This window comes from Pristiophorus japonicus, chromosome 6 (genome assembly GCF_044704955.1).
Source record: "Pristiophorus japonicus isolate sPriJap1 chromosome 6, sPriJap1.hap1, whole genome shotgun sequence".
NCBI classification, from domain to species: Eukaryota; Metazoa; Chordata; class Chondrichthyes; family Pristiophoridae; genus Pristiophorus; species Pristiophorus japonicus.
Genome location: NC_091982.1, coordinates 55385550 through 55405044, shown reverse-complemented (window position 1 = coordinate 55405044; position 19495 = coordinate 55385550). Strand labels below are relative to the sequence as shown.

Genomic DNA, 19495 nt, shown 5'->3' with positions numbered 1-19495 from the left:
ATTCTGAGACTGTGCCCCCTAGTTCTAGGCTCTCCAGCCAGGGGAAACATCCTCCCTGCATCTACCCTGTCAATCCCCCTTAGAATCTTACTTGTTTCAATGGAATCACCTGTCGACTACTCCAACTGACTCCTGGCCGGCATCCCACTTTCCACACTAGATAAACTAGAGGTGATCCAAAACTCGGCAGCCCGTGTCCTAACTTGCAACAAGTCATGATCACCCATCACCCCTGTGCTTTCTGACCTACATTGGCTCCCGGTTAAACCACGCCTCGAGTTCAAAATTCTCATCCTTGTTTACAAATCATTCCATGGCTTTGCCCCTCCCTATCTCTGTAATCTTTATCAGCCTCACAATCCCACAAGATGTCTGCACTCCTCAAATTCTGCCCTCTTGAACATCCCTCTTTATAACGGCACAACCATCGGTGGCTGTGCCTTCAGCTGTTTGGGCCCTAAGCTCTGGAACTCCCTCCCTAAACCTCTCCGCCTCTCTACCTCTCTTTCCTCCTTTAAGACGCTCCCTGAAACCTACCTCTTTAACCAAGCTTTTGGTCATCTGCCATAATTTCTTCTTTTGTGGCTCAGTGTCAAATTTATCTGTTTTGTCTTATAACACTGCTGTGAAGCGCCTTGGGAAGTTAAAGGCGCTATGCAAATAAAAGTTAATAAACTCCAGAGAATGTCGGTCCATCTTCCCTTCAGCTTGTTAATGTGACAATGGATGGAAAATAATAAGGAGCGTCACTTCAAAGGCTGTCCCCCTCCCACTCCCAAAAATCCCTGCCCACATCTGCCGAAGGATCATCGACCTGAAACGTTAACTCTGTTTCTCTCTCCAGATGCTGTCTGACCCGTTGAGTGTGTCCAGCAGTTTCTGTTTTTTATTTCGGATTTCGAGCATCCGCAGTATTTTGCTTTTGTATCTGCGAAGATATTGACGTTTTAGATCGCTTCTTACCAGCTGTGGAAATGATTCTCCATAAGAAAAAAACTTCAAAATAGAAGAACAGTTTAGGACTGGAGATTAGTCACAGTTCTGTTTGGACAAACTGGGAACCACAAGCTCATTATTTAATTCTTAAATGAAATTATGCTCTTGCCAACTTCAAAAGGCTGCATAATACTGTGTATAAATCTGGATTAACTCAGTTTGAATATACTTTGTGCTTTATGTGAAGAGTAACTGTCAGAAATTATAAGCGTTTGCAGACAGTGTTAAAACTAGCTGACAGGATTTGTACCCAGCTGCTAGCAGTTCTCTGTGGTCTGTTGTTTATATAACATTAAAAAGGTAGTTTTGTCCAAGTTGATATTTTTTGGGTGCTATGAAATTAAAGAGATTCTATAGCTTAAATTATTAATATTTGTATTGTTTTAACTGAAATGCTATGGCCTCGTAGATTTTGGTATCAACCTTATCAATAATTACATCTTCTGCAATTTCATATGAAAAATACAATCATTAGAAAAATTATATGCAAAAGCAATGTGTTAATCGCTGTATAACCTTTCTCCTTTGGTGTCGATGACTTTGTGTTTCAAAACAATCGTACATTTGAAGCTGAAATTTACTGTTGCTGATATTGGCAAATTCATTCAGCTAAGATTCTCCCCTGTTCTGTTGTAAAATGAATGGATAGAACGTGGAGAAACATCCTATGAATGCATTAGATGCGCGCCAATAATATCAATAATTTCTAGCCTAGGGTTCGCAATTCAAGCAAGTTATAAGAGGCTGTTTCGGGGAGAATTAAGATTCTCTCGTCACAGTGATATTCTTAAAGCAATAATCAGCTCAGTGCCTTGGATTGTATGAGAGAACATAGTTCACCATGAATCAATATTATATATATTTATATATATATATATATATATAAAAACATACGCAATATCATTTTCCCCCTAGAGAGAACATTCTGGAAGCCCAAAGATGCCCAAATTTGTTTTGCATGAACGGAAAGGTGAAAGAGATCGAGTCACACCCTCTGCCAATAATTTGCTGAATGAAAATGGGAATGAAATTGGTATGACCTTTTTTGCTATCAGCTTTAATTAATATATCAAATGAAAGAAAATACTGACTAGAAATATATTTTGAAGAAAAATATGTTTTGTATACTACTCTTTAGTCCAAGTAATGTTAAATAGCTTGTGGCAGCTGGAAGCGCTCTTGCCTCAGAGTCCGAAGGTTATGGGTTCAAGCCTCGCTCGAACTAGAGCAGATTGTGTAGCCAATGCTGCTGTATCATATTGGATATTCGAATGTGTGGCTAAATCAAGACCATGTTAAATCTCGTGATACCAGAAAGAAAGAAATAATTGCATTTATATAGCGCCTTTCACAACCACCGGACGTCTCAAAGCGCTTTACAGCCAATGAAGTATTTTTGAAGTGTAGTCACTGTTATAATGTGGGAAACGTAGCAGCCAACCTGCACACAGCAAGCTCCCACAAACAGCAAAGTGTTAATGATCAGATAATCTGTTTTAGTGATGCTAATTGAGGGATAAATATTGTCCAGGACAGTGGGGAAAACTCCCCTGCTCGTCTTCAAAATAGTGCTGTGGGATCTTTTATGTCCACCTGAGAGAGCAGACGGGGGCCTCGGATTAACGTCTCATCCAAAAGGCTATGCAAAGACGAGAAGTGGAGATGTGCTGGACAACATTACTCCCTAGTGGTCATTTCTCTCATTATTGTTTGTGGGGTCCTGCTGCATGCGAAGTACCTGGATTACAACAGTCGCAGAACCTCCAATTAATTCATTGTTTGTAAAGTATTTTCATCGAATCATAGAAATTTACAGCATGGAAGGAAGCCATTTCAGCCCATTGTATCCACGCCGGCTGACAAAGAGCTATCCAGCCTAATCCCACTTTGCAGCTCTTGGTCCGTAGCCCTGTAGGTTACAGCACTTCAATTGCATATTTGACTATCCCCTTAAAAGTGCTACAACATTCACACCAAGAAAACTTAACAAATTTAGAAAAAAACTACCTGAATCTAGTTCTATATTGGTTGGATATTACCATAAGTAATTTATAAGATATTAAGGTCATACGTGTTTGGATGGACAATGAAGGAATCTACAATTTGTACTGTAAGAATTCATAGAATCATATAAATTTACAGCACAGAAGGAAGTGAAAAAGAACTATCCAGCCTAATCCCACTTTCCAGCTCTTGGTCCGTAGCCCTGTAGGTTACGGCATTTCACGTGCATACCCAAGTACTTTTTAAATGTGGTGAGGGCTTCTGCCTCTACCACCCTTTCAGGCAGTGAGTTCCAGACCCCTACCACCCTCTGGGTGGAAAAAGCTCTCCTCAACTCCCCTCTAATCCTTCTACTAATTGCTTAAAATCTATGCCCCCTGGTTATTGACCCCTCTGCTAAGGGAGATAGGTCCTTCCTATCCACTCTATCTCGACCCCTCATAATTTTATACACCTCAATTAAGTCTCCCCTCAGCCTCCTCTGTTCCAAAGCAAAATAACCCCAGCCTATCCAATCTTTCCTCATAGCTAAAATTCTCCAGTCCTGGCAACATCCTCGTAAATTTCCTCTGTACCCTCTCGAGTGCAATTATATCTTTCCTGTAATGTGGTGATCAGAACTGCACGCAGTACTCTAGCTGTGGCCTAACTTGTGTTTTATACAGTTCAAGCATACCCTCCCTGCTATTGTACTCTATACCTTGGCTAGTGCAATTGTTTTTGACCTTTGATGTGCATCGTTTGCATGAGCTACAAAACCTGCATTTAAAGTGAAAACAGCATGCATCCAACAAAACTAACTTCTAGACAAGTGACATACCACGCCTGAGATTTAGGTGTGTTCAACTTGAAAGTTAAGCTGTTGCACGTTGATGTTATCGCTGTGAAATGATGTTAAATAGTGTATTTCCTCTTTTCTTCACGATATAACAGATCCGTTGACACAAGGCAACAATTTAAACAATGATGTCCATCACAACAAAGTGACTTTTCCACAGTTTCCTGAAACGAACGGAGAGGAATCTGAAGAAAAAGTTTCTAAAAGTTCCAAAATTCTTGAGGCTTCTCATAGTCACAGTCCAGTGCCTGAAGGTATAGTTGATGGAAACACTACAGTTCAGAGCGGAGACATATTGCCTTATTCCACAATTCAGGTAAAATTTGATTCGGAAAAGGTCATTACCTCTGAAGACGTACTTGAATCTGAGAAGACTCCCAACATTCAAGGATTACCGCCAGAAATGTTGCTGATGCATGAAGACATAGCCTCTCCCTCCTTCACCACACCAAGGGCCGTTACTGCGTCAGCAGAAAGTTCTGAGACAGATCGGGCCACAGACGGAACTGAATCTAATGAAAATGCCACATTGGAGAATGCTGAGGAGAATTTGTTTCCCTCCAGTGCCGACAAACCTCCATCACAGGAAAGCATCTCGGTTGCCCTGCACACGAAGGAAAATGAGGAGGAAAATGTTCCCAACGCAATACAAGCAAAACAAAGCTCAACTTCTAAACAAGCGAAAGGAGTAAGTTCTGTCGCAACTTCTCATGAGGCTTTGCCTTCACCCAAAGAGAAGGAAGGAGGGGAGGAAAATCTGACCGATCAATCAAAAGCAGGAGAGATTGATGTTGAGAGCTTATTAAATTACGGGGCAGAATATACCCCAGCTCCATGCAATGATTTGACAGACAATATTGGTTTCACGTCAGAAGTTCCACTTGAAGATTCAGTAATCCAACCTGACCCTTGTGCTCCACATTTACTTTGCGGTCAGGGACAGACTGAGCTTTCAATCTCTGACGGGTCATTACAGGACGATCACAGGCCTGTGAACCAAGGTCCAGTCAAGTTCTCAATCGCATCCGCCTGGCAGAGGTCCATATTGGAGACCAGTGGAAAGAATGAAGCTTTGGATGCAGATTTGACGCAACGAAAACCTGAGCATTGTGGGAACCTATCTGAAGGGAATGTCACTGAGACATTATCACATCGAGATACAGGAAGCTCCATGAAATACCAACAGTCTCTTAATCAGCCACTGAAAATGAAATCGGATGAAAGGGAACCAGCTTCCACTGACGGGTCATGTCTCCAAAGTGTTGGGAAAGAGCAGACACAAACTGGACTCAATACCAAAGGAAGCCCATTCGGTGTTAAACTCAGAAGAACTTCACCTCTTTACAAATACTCGACTGGGAGTAACTTTGAACAGCAAGTGGCTGCAAGGCAAGAGCCGATGGGAATGAGACAGTGCATAGCAACACAGACTCTAGTGCCCGAGGGAGGTGGTGCTGGAGCGAGGGGGCCAGTGCAGGCGGCTTTCATGAGCTGGCCTGAAAAGGACAATGGCAAAAATGCAGCCAAATTATTGCCCAAGGGCCTCAAGGATGGAGACCTACCTCCTGGAAACGCTGATGCAATGGAGTTTGCAACACAAGAGAAATACTGTGTTGCTCGAGAAAAGAACGAAAGAAGGAAGAGTGAAAACCAACTGGACTTTGGCAAAACATCAGGTGAGGAACATCAGTTTGTTTTGAGCCATCGTGTGATCGATTCACTTTTTAGTGGTCGATGGTGAGGTAGATAAATGACTACTGTCTGCTTCACTTGCGTTACTATTGATAAGTGAACAACACTGTGATTACGTTATGCGATTTCTTGATATTTATGCTAACAGTATTGAATATTACATAGAGGCTGTTTATGCTGCACACGAGCCTCCTCCCACCCTCTTCATCTCGCCCTATCAGCATATCCTTCTATTCCTTTCTCACTCATGTGTTTATCTGGCTTCCCCTTAAATGCATCTACGCTATTTACCTCAACCACTCCTTGTAGTAGCAAGTTTCACCTTCTAACCATTTAAAGCCATTTCTCCTGAATTCCCTATTGGATTTATTGGTGACTATCTTATATTTATGGCTTCTAGTTTTGATCTCCCCCACAAGTGGAAGCACCTTCTCTACATTTACAACAACAACTTGTATTTATATAGTGCCTTCAACATAGTGAAACATCCCAAGGCGCTTCACAGGAGTAGTATGTGATAAAAGATTGACACCGAGCCGCATAAGTAGAAATTAGCGCAGGTGACCAAAAGCTTGGTCAAAAAGTTATGTTTTAAGGAGCGTCTGAAGGAGGAAAGAGAGATAGAGAGGTGGAGCGGTTTAGGCAGGGGTTCCAGAGCTTGAGGCTTAGGCAACAGAAGGCACGGCCACCAGTGCTTAACCGATTATAATCAGGGATGCTCAGGTGGGTAGAATTAGAGGAGCGCAGACATCTCGGGGGTGGGGGGGGAGGGGTTGTGGGACTGGAGGAGATTACAGAGCTAGGGAGGGCGAGGCCATGGTGGGATTTGAAAATAAGGATGAGAATTTTGAAATCGAAGCGTTGCTTATCTGGAAGCCAATGTAGGTCAGCGAGCACAGGGGTGATGGGTGAGTGGGACTTGGTGCGAGTTAGGACATGGACAGTCGAGTTTTGGATCATCTCTAATTTACGTAGGGTAGAATGTGGGAGGCCAGCCAAGCGTGGAATAGTCAAGTCTGGAGGTAACAAAGGCATGGATTAGTGTTTCAGCAGCGGATGAGCCGAGGCAAAGGTGGAGACGGGCGATGTTACGGTGGTGGAAATAGGTGGTCTTAGTTATGCTGTGGATGTGTGGTTGAAAGCTAATATCAGGATCAAATATGACGCCAAGGTTGCGAACAGTCTGGTTCAGCCTCAGACAGGAGTTGGGGAGAGGGATGGAGTCAGTGTCTAGGGAACGGAGTTTGTGACGGGGACCGAAAACAATAGCTTCGGTCTTCCCAATTGGAGAAAATATTTGCTCATCCAGAACTGGATGTTGGACAAGCAGTCTGACAACTTAGAGACCAAGCAGCGGTCGAGACAAGTGGTAGTGAGGTAGAGCTGGGTGTCATCAGTGTACACATGGAAACTGAGGCTGTGTTTCCGGATGATGTCGCCAAGGGGCAGCATATAGATGAGAAATAGGAGGGGCCAAGGATAGATCCTTTGGGGACACCAGAGGTAACGATGCTGGGGCGGGAAGAGAAGCCATTGCAGGTGATTCTCTGGCTACGATTAGATAGATAAGAATGGAACCAGGCGAGTGCAGTCCCACCCAGCTGGACGACGGTGAAGAGGCATTGGAGAAGGATAGAGTGGTCAACCATGTCAATGGCTGCAGACAAGTCAAGAAGGACGAGGAGGGACAGTTTGTCTTTGTCACTGTCACAAAGAATGTCATTTGTGACTTTGACGAGAGCCGCTTCGGTACTGTGGCAGGTGCGGAAGCCAAATATCGAATTGCGAGAAAGATGGGCATGGATATGGGAGGCAACAACACGTTCAAGGACTTGGAGAGGAAAGGGCAGTTTGAAATGGGGCGGTATTTTGCAAGGAAGGAGGGATTGAGGGTTGGCTTATTGAGGAGAGGGGTGATGATGGCAGATTTGAAGGAGAGGCAGACAGTACCTGAGGAGAGTGAACTGTTAACAATGTCAGCTAACATGGGAGCCAGAAAAGGAAGTTGGGTGGTCAGCAGTTTGGTGGGAATAGGGTCAAGGGAGCAGGAAGTGGGTCATGTGGACAGGATGAGCTTGGAAAGGTCATGAGGGGAGATCGGAAAGAAACTCGAGAAAGATGTGAGGTCAGGCTAGGGCAGGGGGCTTCCTGAGAGGATGTTTGGCCCAGTGGGCGAGGGGATGAAGAGGAAGAGGCAGAGGCAGCTGAATGGATGGTCTCAATCTTAGAGACAAAGAAATCTATGAGCCCCTCACACTTATTATTGGAGGTGAGAGTGGAGACAGGGAAGACAGCGTCATCATTTTGAAGGTTTAGGTCCCTCTCAACCTTCCCTTTTCTTGAGAAAATTTTTAATTTAGAAATTAATTGAACACAAAATTATCAAATGCATATACAAAGTAACTTCAAGCTATCAGCTTTCATTTGTGCGTCACTTGTTAAAACTGTAACTATGAAAAACCTTCCAGTGACCCTCTGAGTAAAATCATACATGCATTGGCTGGCTCAATCATCTGTAGATCTAAGAAGGTACTCAGATAATTTTTTATGCTTCTGTTGAAGAATTTGTTTGATTGCCACAAATCTGTTACACAGAGAGGAACTCACAGCCTGCCAAACTTGCGGACAGTACAAGCGCTGGAGTCAGATCCTCGGAGCCAGTCTGGGTCTCTTTGGCTAGACAGAAACAGAAAGGCTTTCAAGGCCAACATTCAGGGACACAGGAAAGACCCCAGCCCTTGGAGGACAAGTTCTTGGCTCAAATCGACACGAGAAAGGTAACATTTATTTCATTAAATTGTTGCAATATTTGTATTGAAAGGTCATTTGTGATTAACAAGTAATTTAGGTTTGTAGTGTGATTGATTTTTTTCCCCCCTGATAATTAATTGGGAATCCATTCATTCTATTTGTCTTGAAAGACCATCCAATTACTGCTACTCCAACATCCAACGGTTCCTGAAATGATTCCAAGGCTTTTTTCTCTGCTGCCCTACCTGCCATGTGTTGATCACTCATTCGGTCGTGAATTGCGGCCTCTCCGGGTGTGTACCATGTGCACATGTGCCTGAAGAGGCCCTGTAAATTCCGGGTTCAGGCGTGCACTGTGCATGCACCTAAACCCAGCAAGCTTCTTTTGACAGATTGTACGAACGCGAAAGTAAAGGGTCTTCGCGGGCAGAGATTGGAGCTATTTGCCCAACTCCTGCCCAGCAAATGTCCTTAAAACGCTTACGCCTGGTAAAACCTTGTCCATATTAAGGTCCGTTTATTTGTAACATTATTAAAACATATTTCTTTTAAAAATCCAAAAATGTAATTTAATACAATTTCTAATGATTTGAAATAAGTGAGGTGTACAAACGGAGCTCCCATTACGATCAATGAGAAAATATTTAATTTCGATTGGTGGTGCAACCCGTGTGATCACAGGATGCATTACCGCTCCTGGGATGCATGGGTCTCTGCGCTGGGCTGTGCATCTAGGCCTCGGTGCGCAAGTGTTTGTTTCTCTTGGACCACCAGGTGTTTTTGTAATTTTTTTTGCGGTCGGCAGCATCGGCCTGCGGGAAGTCCCTGATCGCAATTTCTGTGAAGAAGAATTCCTTTTCACGGTCCTGAATTTTCCGTTTCCTAGATCAATTCCTTATTCTACTGTCATGGCTTAGTTTGAAGCAACGTTCCAGATTCACTCTTTCTTTTAGCTCTCCTCTGAATCGCCTCATACCTCAGTGACCAGAAGTGGACAAAAAGCTGAAGGTGCGGTCTGGCTATGTGTAGAATGTGTTGCTTCAGACTCACCTGTTTTTGAACTGCATCTGCCACCCGCCTGCCCATTCTGTCTATTTCCTCCTGCAGTCCTTCAGCTCTATAATGCTTGTCTACAAAGCACCATTGGGTGAGGCCTGGGAACAGCTGCCTGCCCTCTCAGAGAATAGTGTGTGGTGTAAGGGGATCAATATTTTTTTTTAAATGCAGATACTACAACAACAACAACAACATGTATTTATATAAGCGCACTTAAGATAGTAATATGTCCCACAGCATTTTACAGGAGCGCACAAAATTCAAAACTGAGCCAAAAAAGGAGATATTAGGACAGACGACCAAAGCTTAGTCAAAGGGATAGATTTTAAGGAGCGTCTTTAAAGAGGATAGAAAGGCGGAGAGGTTTAGGGAGGAAATTCCAGAGCTCAAGGCCTAGGCAGCAGAAGGCACAGCTGGCAGTGGAGGAGCAAAGGTAATCGGGGTTGCACAAGAGGCCAGAAAAGAAGGAGCAATAGGGCTCGGAGGGCTGTAGGACAAGAGACATAAGGAGGGGTGAGACCATGGAAGCATTTCAAAACAAGGATGAGAATTTTAAAACTGAGGCGTTGCCAGACCGGGAGCCACTGTAGGTTGGCCAGCACAGGGGGTGATGGGAGAATGGGACTTGGTGCGAGTTAGGACACAGGCAGCAGAGTTTTGGTTGAGCTCAAGTTTATGCAGGGTGCAAGATGGTAGGCCGGCCAAGAGATAATGACCCTGATTTTGCGATGGGTAATGACGACGAACTATCAACGTTTGGAATCATTCACTGCTCCGATACAGGTTGTGCTGTAGACACCCCCCCCATTTACAATATTAACTTTTATTGTTGATTCAATGCATCCCATACGGTCGATATTTTGTAATTGAAGGTGAATTAAACAGCCTGAGGTTATAGTGACGCTTTAAAGGCTGGGTTAGGATTAATTTCTGACACATTCTGCAAGTCAACAAATTGTTCCAAATCACTGAAAACACCAAAAACATATTTGTTTTCTGCAATGAGGCAATCTGCTTCTTAGTAAAAACATAAAAAATAGGAGCAAGAGTAGGCCATTTGGCCCCTCGAGCCTGCTCCGCCATTCAATAAGATCATGGCTGATCTACCTCAACTCCACCTTCCCGCCCAATCCTCATATCCCTTAATTTCCTTTATATCCCAAAAAAACTTGTGACTACTTTAAGGATCGGAGTTTTTCATCCTAATCTGAAAGACTGAAATATTAAATCAAGATAAATGTAATTTCTTTTAGTGGAAATGGTATGTAAAAAACATACACAAGTGTGAAGTACAGGTTAAAACAATTGGAGCCTGCTTCTTGCTCTGATAATTGTTGAATTGTTATTAAATCATGCTGTCTGTGTTGAATCGCTTTTACCCATGGATTAGCTGAGTCAAGATCCACAATGTGAGAAATAGGCAGGACAGTTGAATGCAAAACATATGTATGTTTACAAAATATGGTGATCTGCAGGAGGGCGACGGCTACGAAGCCAGGTCGCTGATTGCAGTGTGGGCAGGCACAGCAGGAGGGGCAAAGGAGCGGCAAGAGTCCGTAGAGGGAAGTGAGCGGGGCCCAGGAGAGGTGTGAATCTGGGGCCCAGAAGAGGTGAGGGCCCAGGGGCAGCCCGGGCCAGCCCACACTGCGATATGTGCGCGCACTCGGTCTGTGCAGCAGAGCCAGTCTCCGGTCATCTTGGGTAACCCTTGCCACTGGACCAAGACCGAGCTCTGTCACGCCCGTGTGGTGGCTGGTGTGCAACGGCCACCATACTTTAGAAAAATCCGCGCACAGGCATCTTCCACCCTCCAAGATGTAGTACGGGATCTGGAATATTAGGTCCTTTATTGAAACACTTATGAATTCATCCCTTTTTGGCATGATAGCAAGTCATCCTCGCTTCGAGGGACTGTCTATGATGACAAGTGTGTGAGTCTATGTGTGAGTCTGTGTGAGTCTGTGTGAGTCTGTGTGTGTGTGTGTGTGTGTGTGTTTGTTTGTGTGTGTAAGTGTTCGAGGAAGCTTTAAAAATGGATCACATAGAATTATAGTTTACAGCACAGAAACAGGCCATTTTGCCCAACTGGTCCGTGCCGGGGTTTATGCTCCACACGAGCCTCCTCCCACCCTACTTCATCTCACCCTATCACCATATCCTTCTATTCCTTTCTCCCTCATGTGTTTATCCAGCTTCCTCTTAAATGCATCTATACTATTCGCCTCAACCACTCCCTGTGGCAGCGAGTTCCACATTCTCACCACTCTCTGGGTAAAGAGGTTTCTCCTGAATTCCCTCTTGGATTTATTGGTGACTATCTTATATTGATGGCCCCTAGTTTGGTACACCCCCCACAGGAGGAAACATTAGTGATTGGCTTCATGGAAAAAATAGTCTGACGTTTAGTTGAGGTCCTGCATTGGCAATTAAACCGAATAATTTAACTGAATTCATGTATTGTACGGCAGCTAATTTTGATTTATTTTCTCTTTTAGGAAGCAACGAAGCATCTAAGGGAAAAAGCTGGAAAGAAGAACCCCTCACCCAGCTTTCAGAGCAAAGAAATGAACATAAATGTGAAGAAGGAGGATGAGTCTAAGCTGAGAACTGCGCCTGCACTTGGTACAACACTTTAAATGCAACTTTTCAAAATCAAGTGATACTGTTGTAAATAAGTAGGTGATGGATATAATGGGCTGTTCCCCAATACCTAAGGTTTTTGCAGTTTCCCCCAGAAATTAAGGTATGGGACATTATCGTATGAACACGTAATGGAGGTGGAGGGGATAGAAATTTCAACTCCAGTGCAGTGCTGAGGGAGAGCTGCACTGTTGGAGGTGCCGTCTTTTGGAAGAAACGTTAAACTGAGGTTCCGTCTGCTCTCTCAGGTGGACGTAAAAGATCCCATGGCACTATTTTGAAGAAGAGCAGGGAAATTATCCCCGGTGTCCTGGGGTCAATATTTATCCCTCAATCAACGTAACAAAATAACAGATTATCTGGTCATTATCACATTCCTGTTTGTGGGAGCTTGCTGTGTGCAAATTGGCGGCTGCATTTCCCACATTACAACAGTGACTACACTCCAAAAGTACTTCATTGGTTGTAAAGCACTTTAGGACATCTGGTGGTCATTAAAGGCACTATATAAATGCAAGTCTCTCCTTCCTTCAACAATTCAAATGTTTAAAAAGTGACGTAAATTCCTAATTAAAGATCTACACTGAAGATAAATTTGGTGTTGAAAACAAGTTGGCCTTTATAACGTCACCAGTCAGTGGCTTTAAAACCAATAGATTTACAATGGTTTAATATAAACAGTTTGCTGAATAAACACATTGGACTGGATTTTCGGGTCGCTTGCAACTCAGTTAGCGCCCCAAAGGGGCAGTAAATGGCTTTTCTAGGCATAATGGCTTTTACCGCCTGACCGGCATTTTTGGCTAATGGTTTGCGTTGGCGCAGAAACTTACCGCCCCTCCCGTCGAGTTTCACTGAGATCATGACGTCAATCCTCGTGCAACGCTGCGCTAGCACCCCGGATGCAAAATTCAACCCTAACGCCTCATTTAACGCTTGCCCCAGGAAACATCTGAAAAACCAGGCGTTCCCCAGGTGCAGCAGGTAGTATTGGCGGTGTATTTAAATGGAGGGATGAGGCTCCTACATCCCAGGCCACATTAACTGCAACGGTTGCACACAACACGCTATGTGAAGCTCCGACTTGCAAACGGCACTTTTATCTGACAGTGTCTTTATAAGGTCAGTGAGAGGATTTAATGGGGACATTACTAGTTCGACACCGTATCATGCTCCATGCTATTACCAGGCGCTATCAAGCTAGAGGAAGGACTCTTGACCATGTTGGCCTAGGGATGAGGAGAGGCCGAAGACGTCTGGGGAGGAGGGCTTATCCCCCATGGGTTTACAGGCACCAACTCTCAGACCTCCAGCTCTCTGAGGAACAGTGTGTGAGAAAGCTGCGCTTCTGAAAGGAAGTGCTGACAGAGATATGCCATCTCCTACAGGCAGACTGATGCCTGGACCACTCTGGAGGCAGCCTTCAATACTCACCTCATCAGGTTTCTGAATTCATTGTGGTGTGCTGCATGTTGCACAGCTTGGCCCTCATGAGGGTCCAGGTATTGCCAGTGGGGATTGCAGGCCCACCTCAGGAGAAGGAGGACGATGAAGAGGAGGCCTCCATTGGATAGCCACATCATCCACGGGGGAGGCAGCACGGAGATGCTGCCAGACCAAGAGTCGCACGTCGCCAGCTCATAATGGACTGGTTCTCCTAAATGGAGGAAACTGAGGGATGGAGCTAATACTGGACATGCTATGTGCCCCCATAAAGGCACATCTCCGGTGAATGTTGGAATGATGCACAAGATACCAATGGCAAAGCATGAATCATAAATGTTACTGCAACAAAGTAACAAAAACACCCCCCCACCAAAATAAATCCATACAATATACAACGTTATGTTGCAGGGCACTGAGCAACAATGAAGTTCCTTTTTTCAACAAAACTATTTTAATGGCATAATTTTCAGCTGGGGCGCAAAAACCTTGTGTAACATCTGATTTTGCGCCCCCCCCCACCACCCCCCTCCCCCGATTATGGAACCTCATTGTTTGCCGAATTTTGCAGATGAGGACGCAAACTTTTTCCAGGCAGTATCAGGGCTGCCATTACTGCCCCGAAATCTCAAAAGCCAGAAATCCAGCCCCAATATTTAATCAAATAATGTCTGCGCAGGCTGATGAAAACTTGAGTCTGTATTGGTGCGATGTGTTTTGTTACTGTGATGTTAATCTCCCCTCTTTGTTATTTCATTAGGTCCACACTTACAGCCAAAACCACCAGCCTGCGGAATGGCAATCAGAGAGAAGAGCCCGATGTCCAACGTGAAGGTTGCTCCACTGGCTGTTGCCGAGCCCCCTTGGCTGGCCATTGCCAAGAAGAAGGCCAAGGCTTGGAGCGACATGCCTCAGACTGTCCAGTAGGACCCCAGCTCCAAAGCAAGACTCCCGAGAGAATATTGCTCTGCCAAGTATTTCTGAGACCCCACTGTGACAATCCACAACACTGATACGGAGACTGCTGTGGTACAAGCTGTAGCCGAGAAATGACTGTCGGAGATATTTGGTGGGCAAACAAACACAAAAGGGTAGAAAAGCAAAATATTGTGGAGGCTGGAAATCTGAAATAAAAGCATGTATTGCCGGAAACACTCAGCAAGTCAGGCAGCATCTGTGCAGAGAGAAACGGACTTTCTCCCATTGCCATCTTATTTTGCTTTGTACCATCATCCCTGTTGTCATTCAATCGTTCCTTCCTTCCGCCCTATCACAGACCTTCCCTTTTGTTTTATCCTCCCCACCTCCTCTCCTTGGTGGCTCTGTGGGGAGCACACTTGCCTCTGAGTCAGGAGATTGTGGGTTCAAGTCCACTCCAGAGACTTTGAGCACATAAATCCAGGCCAACACTCCAGTGCCGTGCTGAGGGAGTGCTGCACTGTCAGAGGTACTGTCTTTCAGATGAGGCAATAAACTGAGGTCCTGTCTGCTCTCTCAGGTGGATGTAAAAGATCCCCTGGCACTATTGCGAAGAAGAGCAGGGGTGTTATCCCCGGTGGCCTGGGGCCAATATTTATCCTCAATCAACATCACTAAAAACGGATTATCTGGTCATTTATCACATTGCTGTTTGTGGGAGCTTGCTGTGCACAAATTAGCTGCTGCATTTCCCACATTACAACAGTGAATATACTTCAAAATGTACTTCATTGGCTGTAAAGCACTTTGAGACATCCAGTGTGGGTGTGAAAGGCGCTATATAAATGCAAGTCTTGCTTTTCTTTCCAAGCACTTGCACTTGCTTTGAACTGTTACCAGTTCTGACGAAGGGTCATCGACCTGAAACATTAACTTTGTTTCTCTCTCCATAGAGGCTACCTGACCCGCTGAGCGTTTCCAGCATTTTCTATGTCTTAAAAAAGGATAGAAAATCGGCTTGAGCTGTGGCGAACAATTGGCAGTCTGGTATGAGCCGCTCGTTACCCTCTGCGCCCGATATTCTGTTCCCATGACGCCAATAGGACCGAATATCGGGCGATGCACATAGCAGACGGCGTTGCGAAGCTGTCCGTTTTGTGTCCACACCCAAAACCAGTTTCATCCCAAATCATGTTCCTACGGTGTTTCCCCATTCACTGTTCCAACGCATGCAGTAAATAGCTTAACGTCACTGCTAAATTAACTTGGCAGAGGAATGACATATTCAGCTAATATCACCAACATTACTGTCCAGGCTAACGATTTAACTTGTCAATTTTTATATCTAAATAGTTCCTAATTTTCAAATGATTTTAGACTTGTCTGTTCAAGTGGTTGAAATATGTAATCGCTCATGTTGTTTCCTCATCATCATTGATGAAGGTAGACTCGATTCATTTCCAGAACGAACTGCAAGCTCAGAAAATGTGCCTGCTATTCCCAGCACGCACACACACAGTTACATTGGCAGCTGGAACTAACTGATCAGGAAGCTGGCTGCGGGCTCAATGGGTTGGACGTGCTCTTTCACCTCTGTGACCTGGGTTCAATTCCAGACCAGCCTGATGGAATGAGAGTTTCCTCTGTCGACTGGTTGTAAAATACATTTGAATGTCTAACATTGCCTCGACATTGGCTTTCCATGGCTACTGCTCTCACTGAGGCCATAGACAGGCAGGTGCAGTAGGGGGCACTCCTCTGGGACCAGGGCTGTCGAGGTAGAATACGAGAAAGTTTCGCCCACGTCCAAAGGAAGTCTTTATACTGCAGCTACAGGTCGAAGGTCGCTGCAACTGTAACGGCCAAAAATGAGAATCATAGGGTTGTTACAGCACAGAAGGAGACCATTCGGCCCGTCGAGCTCGTGCCAGCTCTCTGCAAGAACACTTCCGCGAGTCCCACTCCCCGCGCCCCCCCCCCCCCCCCCACCCTTGAAATCTTAAGAAAGAAGGAGAGGAGAATCTCTCACTTTTCAAACATCTAAATTGGTTGAAGAGGATCCGTGAAGGTTTACAGCACAGAAGGAGGCCGTTCAGCACAAAGTATCAGTGTCATTGTTTGAGTGTAATATCTTCAAGTTTGCAGATGACACTAAGCTGAGTGGCGGTATGAGCTGTGAGGAGGACGCTAAGAGGCTGCAGGGTGACTTGGACAGGTTAGGTGAATGGGCAAATGCATAGCAGATGCAGTATAATGTGGATAAATGTGAGGTTATCCACTTCGGTGGCAAAAACACGAAGGCAGAATATTATCTGAATGGTGGCAGATTAGGAAAAGGGGAGGTGCAACGAGACCTAGGTGTCATGGTACATCAGTCATTGAAAGTTGGCATGCAGGTACAGCAGGCCGTGAAGAAGGCAAATGGTATGTTGGCCTTCATAGCTAGGGGTTTGAGTATAGGAGCAGGGAGATCTTACTGCAGTTGTACAGGGCCTTAGTGAGGCCCCACCTGGAATATTGTGTTCAGTTTTGGTCTTCTAATCTGAGGAAGGACGTTCCTGCTATTGAGGGAGTGCAGCGAAGGTTCACCAGACTGATTCCCGGGATGGCAGGACTGACATATGAGGACAGACTGGATCGACTGGGCCTGTATTCACTGGGGCCTGTATTCACTGGAGTTTAGAAGGATGAGAGGGGATCTCATAGAAACATATAAAATTCTGATGAGACTGGACAGGTTAGATGCAGGAAGAATGTTCCCGATGTTGGGGAAGTCCAGAACCAGGGGACACAGTCTAAGGATAAGGGGTAAGCCATTTAGGATTTAGGACTGAGATGAGGAGAAACTTCTTCACTCAAGAGAGTTGTTAACTTGTGGAATTCCCTACCGCAGAGAGTTGTTGAGGCCAGTTCATTGGATATATTCAAGAGGAAGTTAGATATGGCCCTTACGGCTAAAGGGATCAAGGGTATGGAGAGATAGCAGGAAAGGGGTACTGAGGAAATGATCTGCCATGATGTTATTGAATAATGGTGCAGGCTCGAAGGGTCGAATGGCCTACTCCTGCACCTATTTTCTATGTTGCTATGCTAGGTCAATCCAAAATTAACCCCATTGCCTCACACTCTGCCAATACGCTTGTATCTTTCTCTCCTACAAAATATTTATCCAATTTGCGTCAACTATTCCCGATAACAAAGCATTCCATGCTCCAACTGCCCTGTACATTTTTCCTAACCTTGCTCCTCACTCTTTTAGTGACAGTTTAAAATTGGTGATCACCTCACAGCTGACTCCCCAACCAGAGGAAATAGTCTTTCCTTATTCACTGTAACAAAATGTTTTGTTATGTTTGGAGAGCCCAGGTGTTCAACGGGTTGAGAGCGGCCCTGCAATTACACTCCACGCGGTGTATCAAACCAAAGCCACGCGGCCAACTTTCTCCAGGAATCGTGCTCTTACTCTGGAGTTGGGTTAGGCGCTGATTCACGTTGCCAGCTTACAGTCAATGTGCGGTCAAAATTGCTTCACGCTGAGGCTAAACTTTCAACTTAAATGCCCCTCAAAACTGAGCCAGATCTGACGCTGGGGATGGCCAAAGTGGAAAGGGCTTCATTTCACAACACCTTCATTCTTTGCCTTAATAAGCACCAAAAAAAAATCACACCAAAAAAAGTCATTAAAAAGTAGCAAGTTATAAGGATTATGGACACATTCACAGCGTAACCAAAGTTCGAAATATGCCCAACTGTGTTGCTCGTTACATTTGTAGTTGAGAGCAAGAGAAATCTTATGTTACAATGATACTTTATGCTGTCTCGTGCATTATGTTGTGCTGATCGTCGCTGGATCAAAATCCTGGAACTCCCTAACAGCACTGTGGGAGCACCTTCACCACACGGACTGCAGCGGTTCAAGAAGGTGGCTCACCACCACCTTCTCAAGGGCAATTAGGGATGGGCAATAAATGCTGGCCTTGCCAGTGATGCCCACATCCCAGAACAATTTTTTTTAAAGTTCCATGTCCTTAACACAGAGAGTCTAACATTTGTACTGATGCAGCTTGAAGAAGTTCTTATCAATGAATCTGCTCAAGAACTCAACAATTCAGCTTTCTGTCTGTCCACTTTGCCAGTTAACCATTGGGTGACCCATCCTATTATCTTGTAACATTCCTTATCTATCATCTTAACAAAGGCTTTAGCCTTAATAGCTGCCAATGGAATAGGTTAGGGTCATAGGAAGATTAGGATCAGGAATAGGCCATTCAGCCCCTGCTCTTATGGTCCCTGAAACTTTTTTGGGCCCTGCACTGACTCCATGGGCCATTAAGGGTACGGTAGCATAGTGGTTATGTTACTGGACTAGTAATCCAGACGACTGAATGTTTGATCCACAGACATGAGTTCAAATCCCACCATGGCAGCTGGGGAATTTAAATTCAGTTAAATAAATGTGGAATTTTAAAAAAGCTAGTATCAGTAATGGTGACCGTGAAACTACCGGATTGTCGTAAAATACCACCTGGTTCACTAATGTTCTGTAGGGAAAGAAATCTGCCGTCCTTACCCGGTCTGGCCTCTATGTGACTCCAGACCCACAGAAATGTGGTTGACTCTTAACTGCCCTTTGCGATTCAGGAAGGCGGCTCGCCACCAGCTTCTCAAGGGCAATTAGGGATGGGCAACAAATGTCAGCCTTGCCAGCAATGCCCACATTCCAGGAACGCATTTAAAAAAAATCAAAATATCGCTCATGCGCGTTTCTTACATTGAAATGCCGACAAGCTGCCCGCATGGGTTCCCTGGAACAGTGCACAGCACCTTACAGGGAACACTGTCCTGCTCCACCACTCAGTTAGATCATGGCTGATCTGCACCTCGACCCCAGTTACCCACCTTTGCTCCATATCTCTCGATACCCTTAGCTGACAAGAATCTATCAATCTCAGTCTTGAAAGCTCCAATTGTCCCCAAGCATTCACAGCTTTTTTTTTTTGGCGGGGGTTGGGTGACGAGTCCCACATTTCAACTATCCGTTCTGTGGAAAAAGCCTTTCCTGATTTCACTCCGGAAAGGCCGAGCTTTTACTTTAAGATCGGGTCCCCTTGTCCTTGATTCCCCTCATCGAGGTGAGAAATGCATTGGTGTTAGAAC

The 19495-nt window shown here is 44.8% G+C and overlaps 1 protein-coding gene across 1 annotated transcript in view; it reads left to right on the top strand.

Moving 5' to 3' along the window:
* Positions 1 to 18216, top strand: part of LOC139265667 (CRACD-like protein) — a 172041-nt gene extending 153825 nt beyond the window's left edge. Inside the window, exons 8-12 of the mRNA XM_070882875.1 lie at positions 1912 to 2029; positions 3934 to 5514; positions 8126 to 8307; positions 11833 to 11959; positions 14181 to 18216. Coding sequence (XP_070738976.1) covers positions 1912 to 2029; positions 3934 to 5514; positions 8126 to 8307; positions 11833 to 11959; positions 14181 to 14347 — 2175 coding nt within the window. The 3' untranslated portion in view covers positions 14348 to 18216. The remainder of the gene's footprint in view (positions 1 to 1911; positions 2030 to 3933; positions 5515 to 8125; positions 8308 to 11832; positions 11960 to 14180) is intronic.
* Positions 18217 to 19495: the final 1279 nt, after the last annotated feature.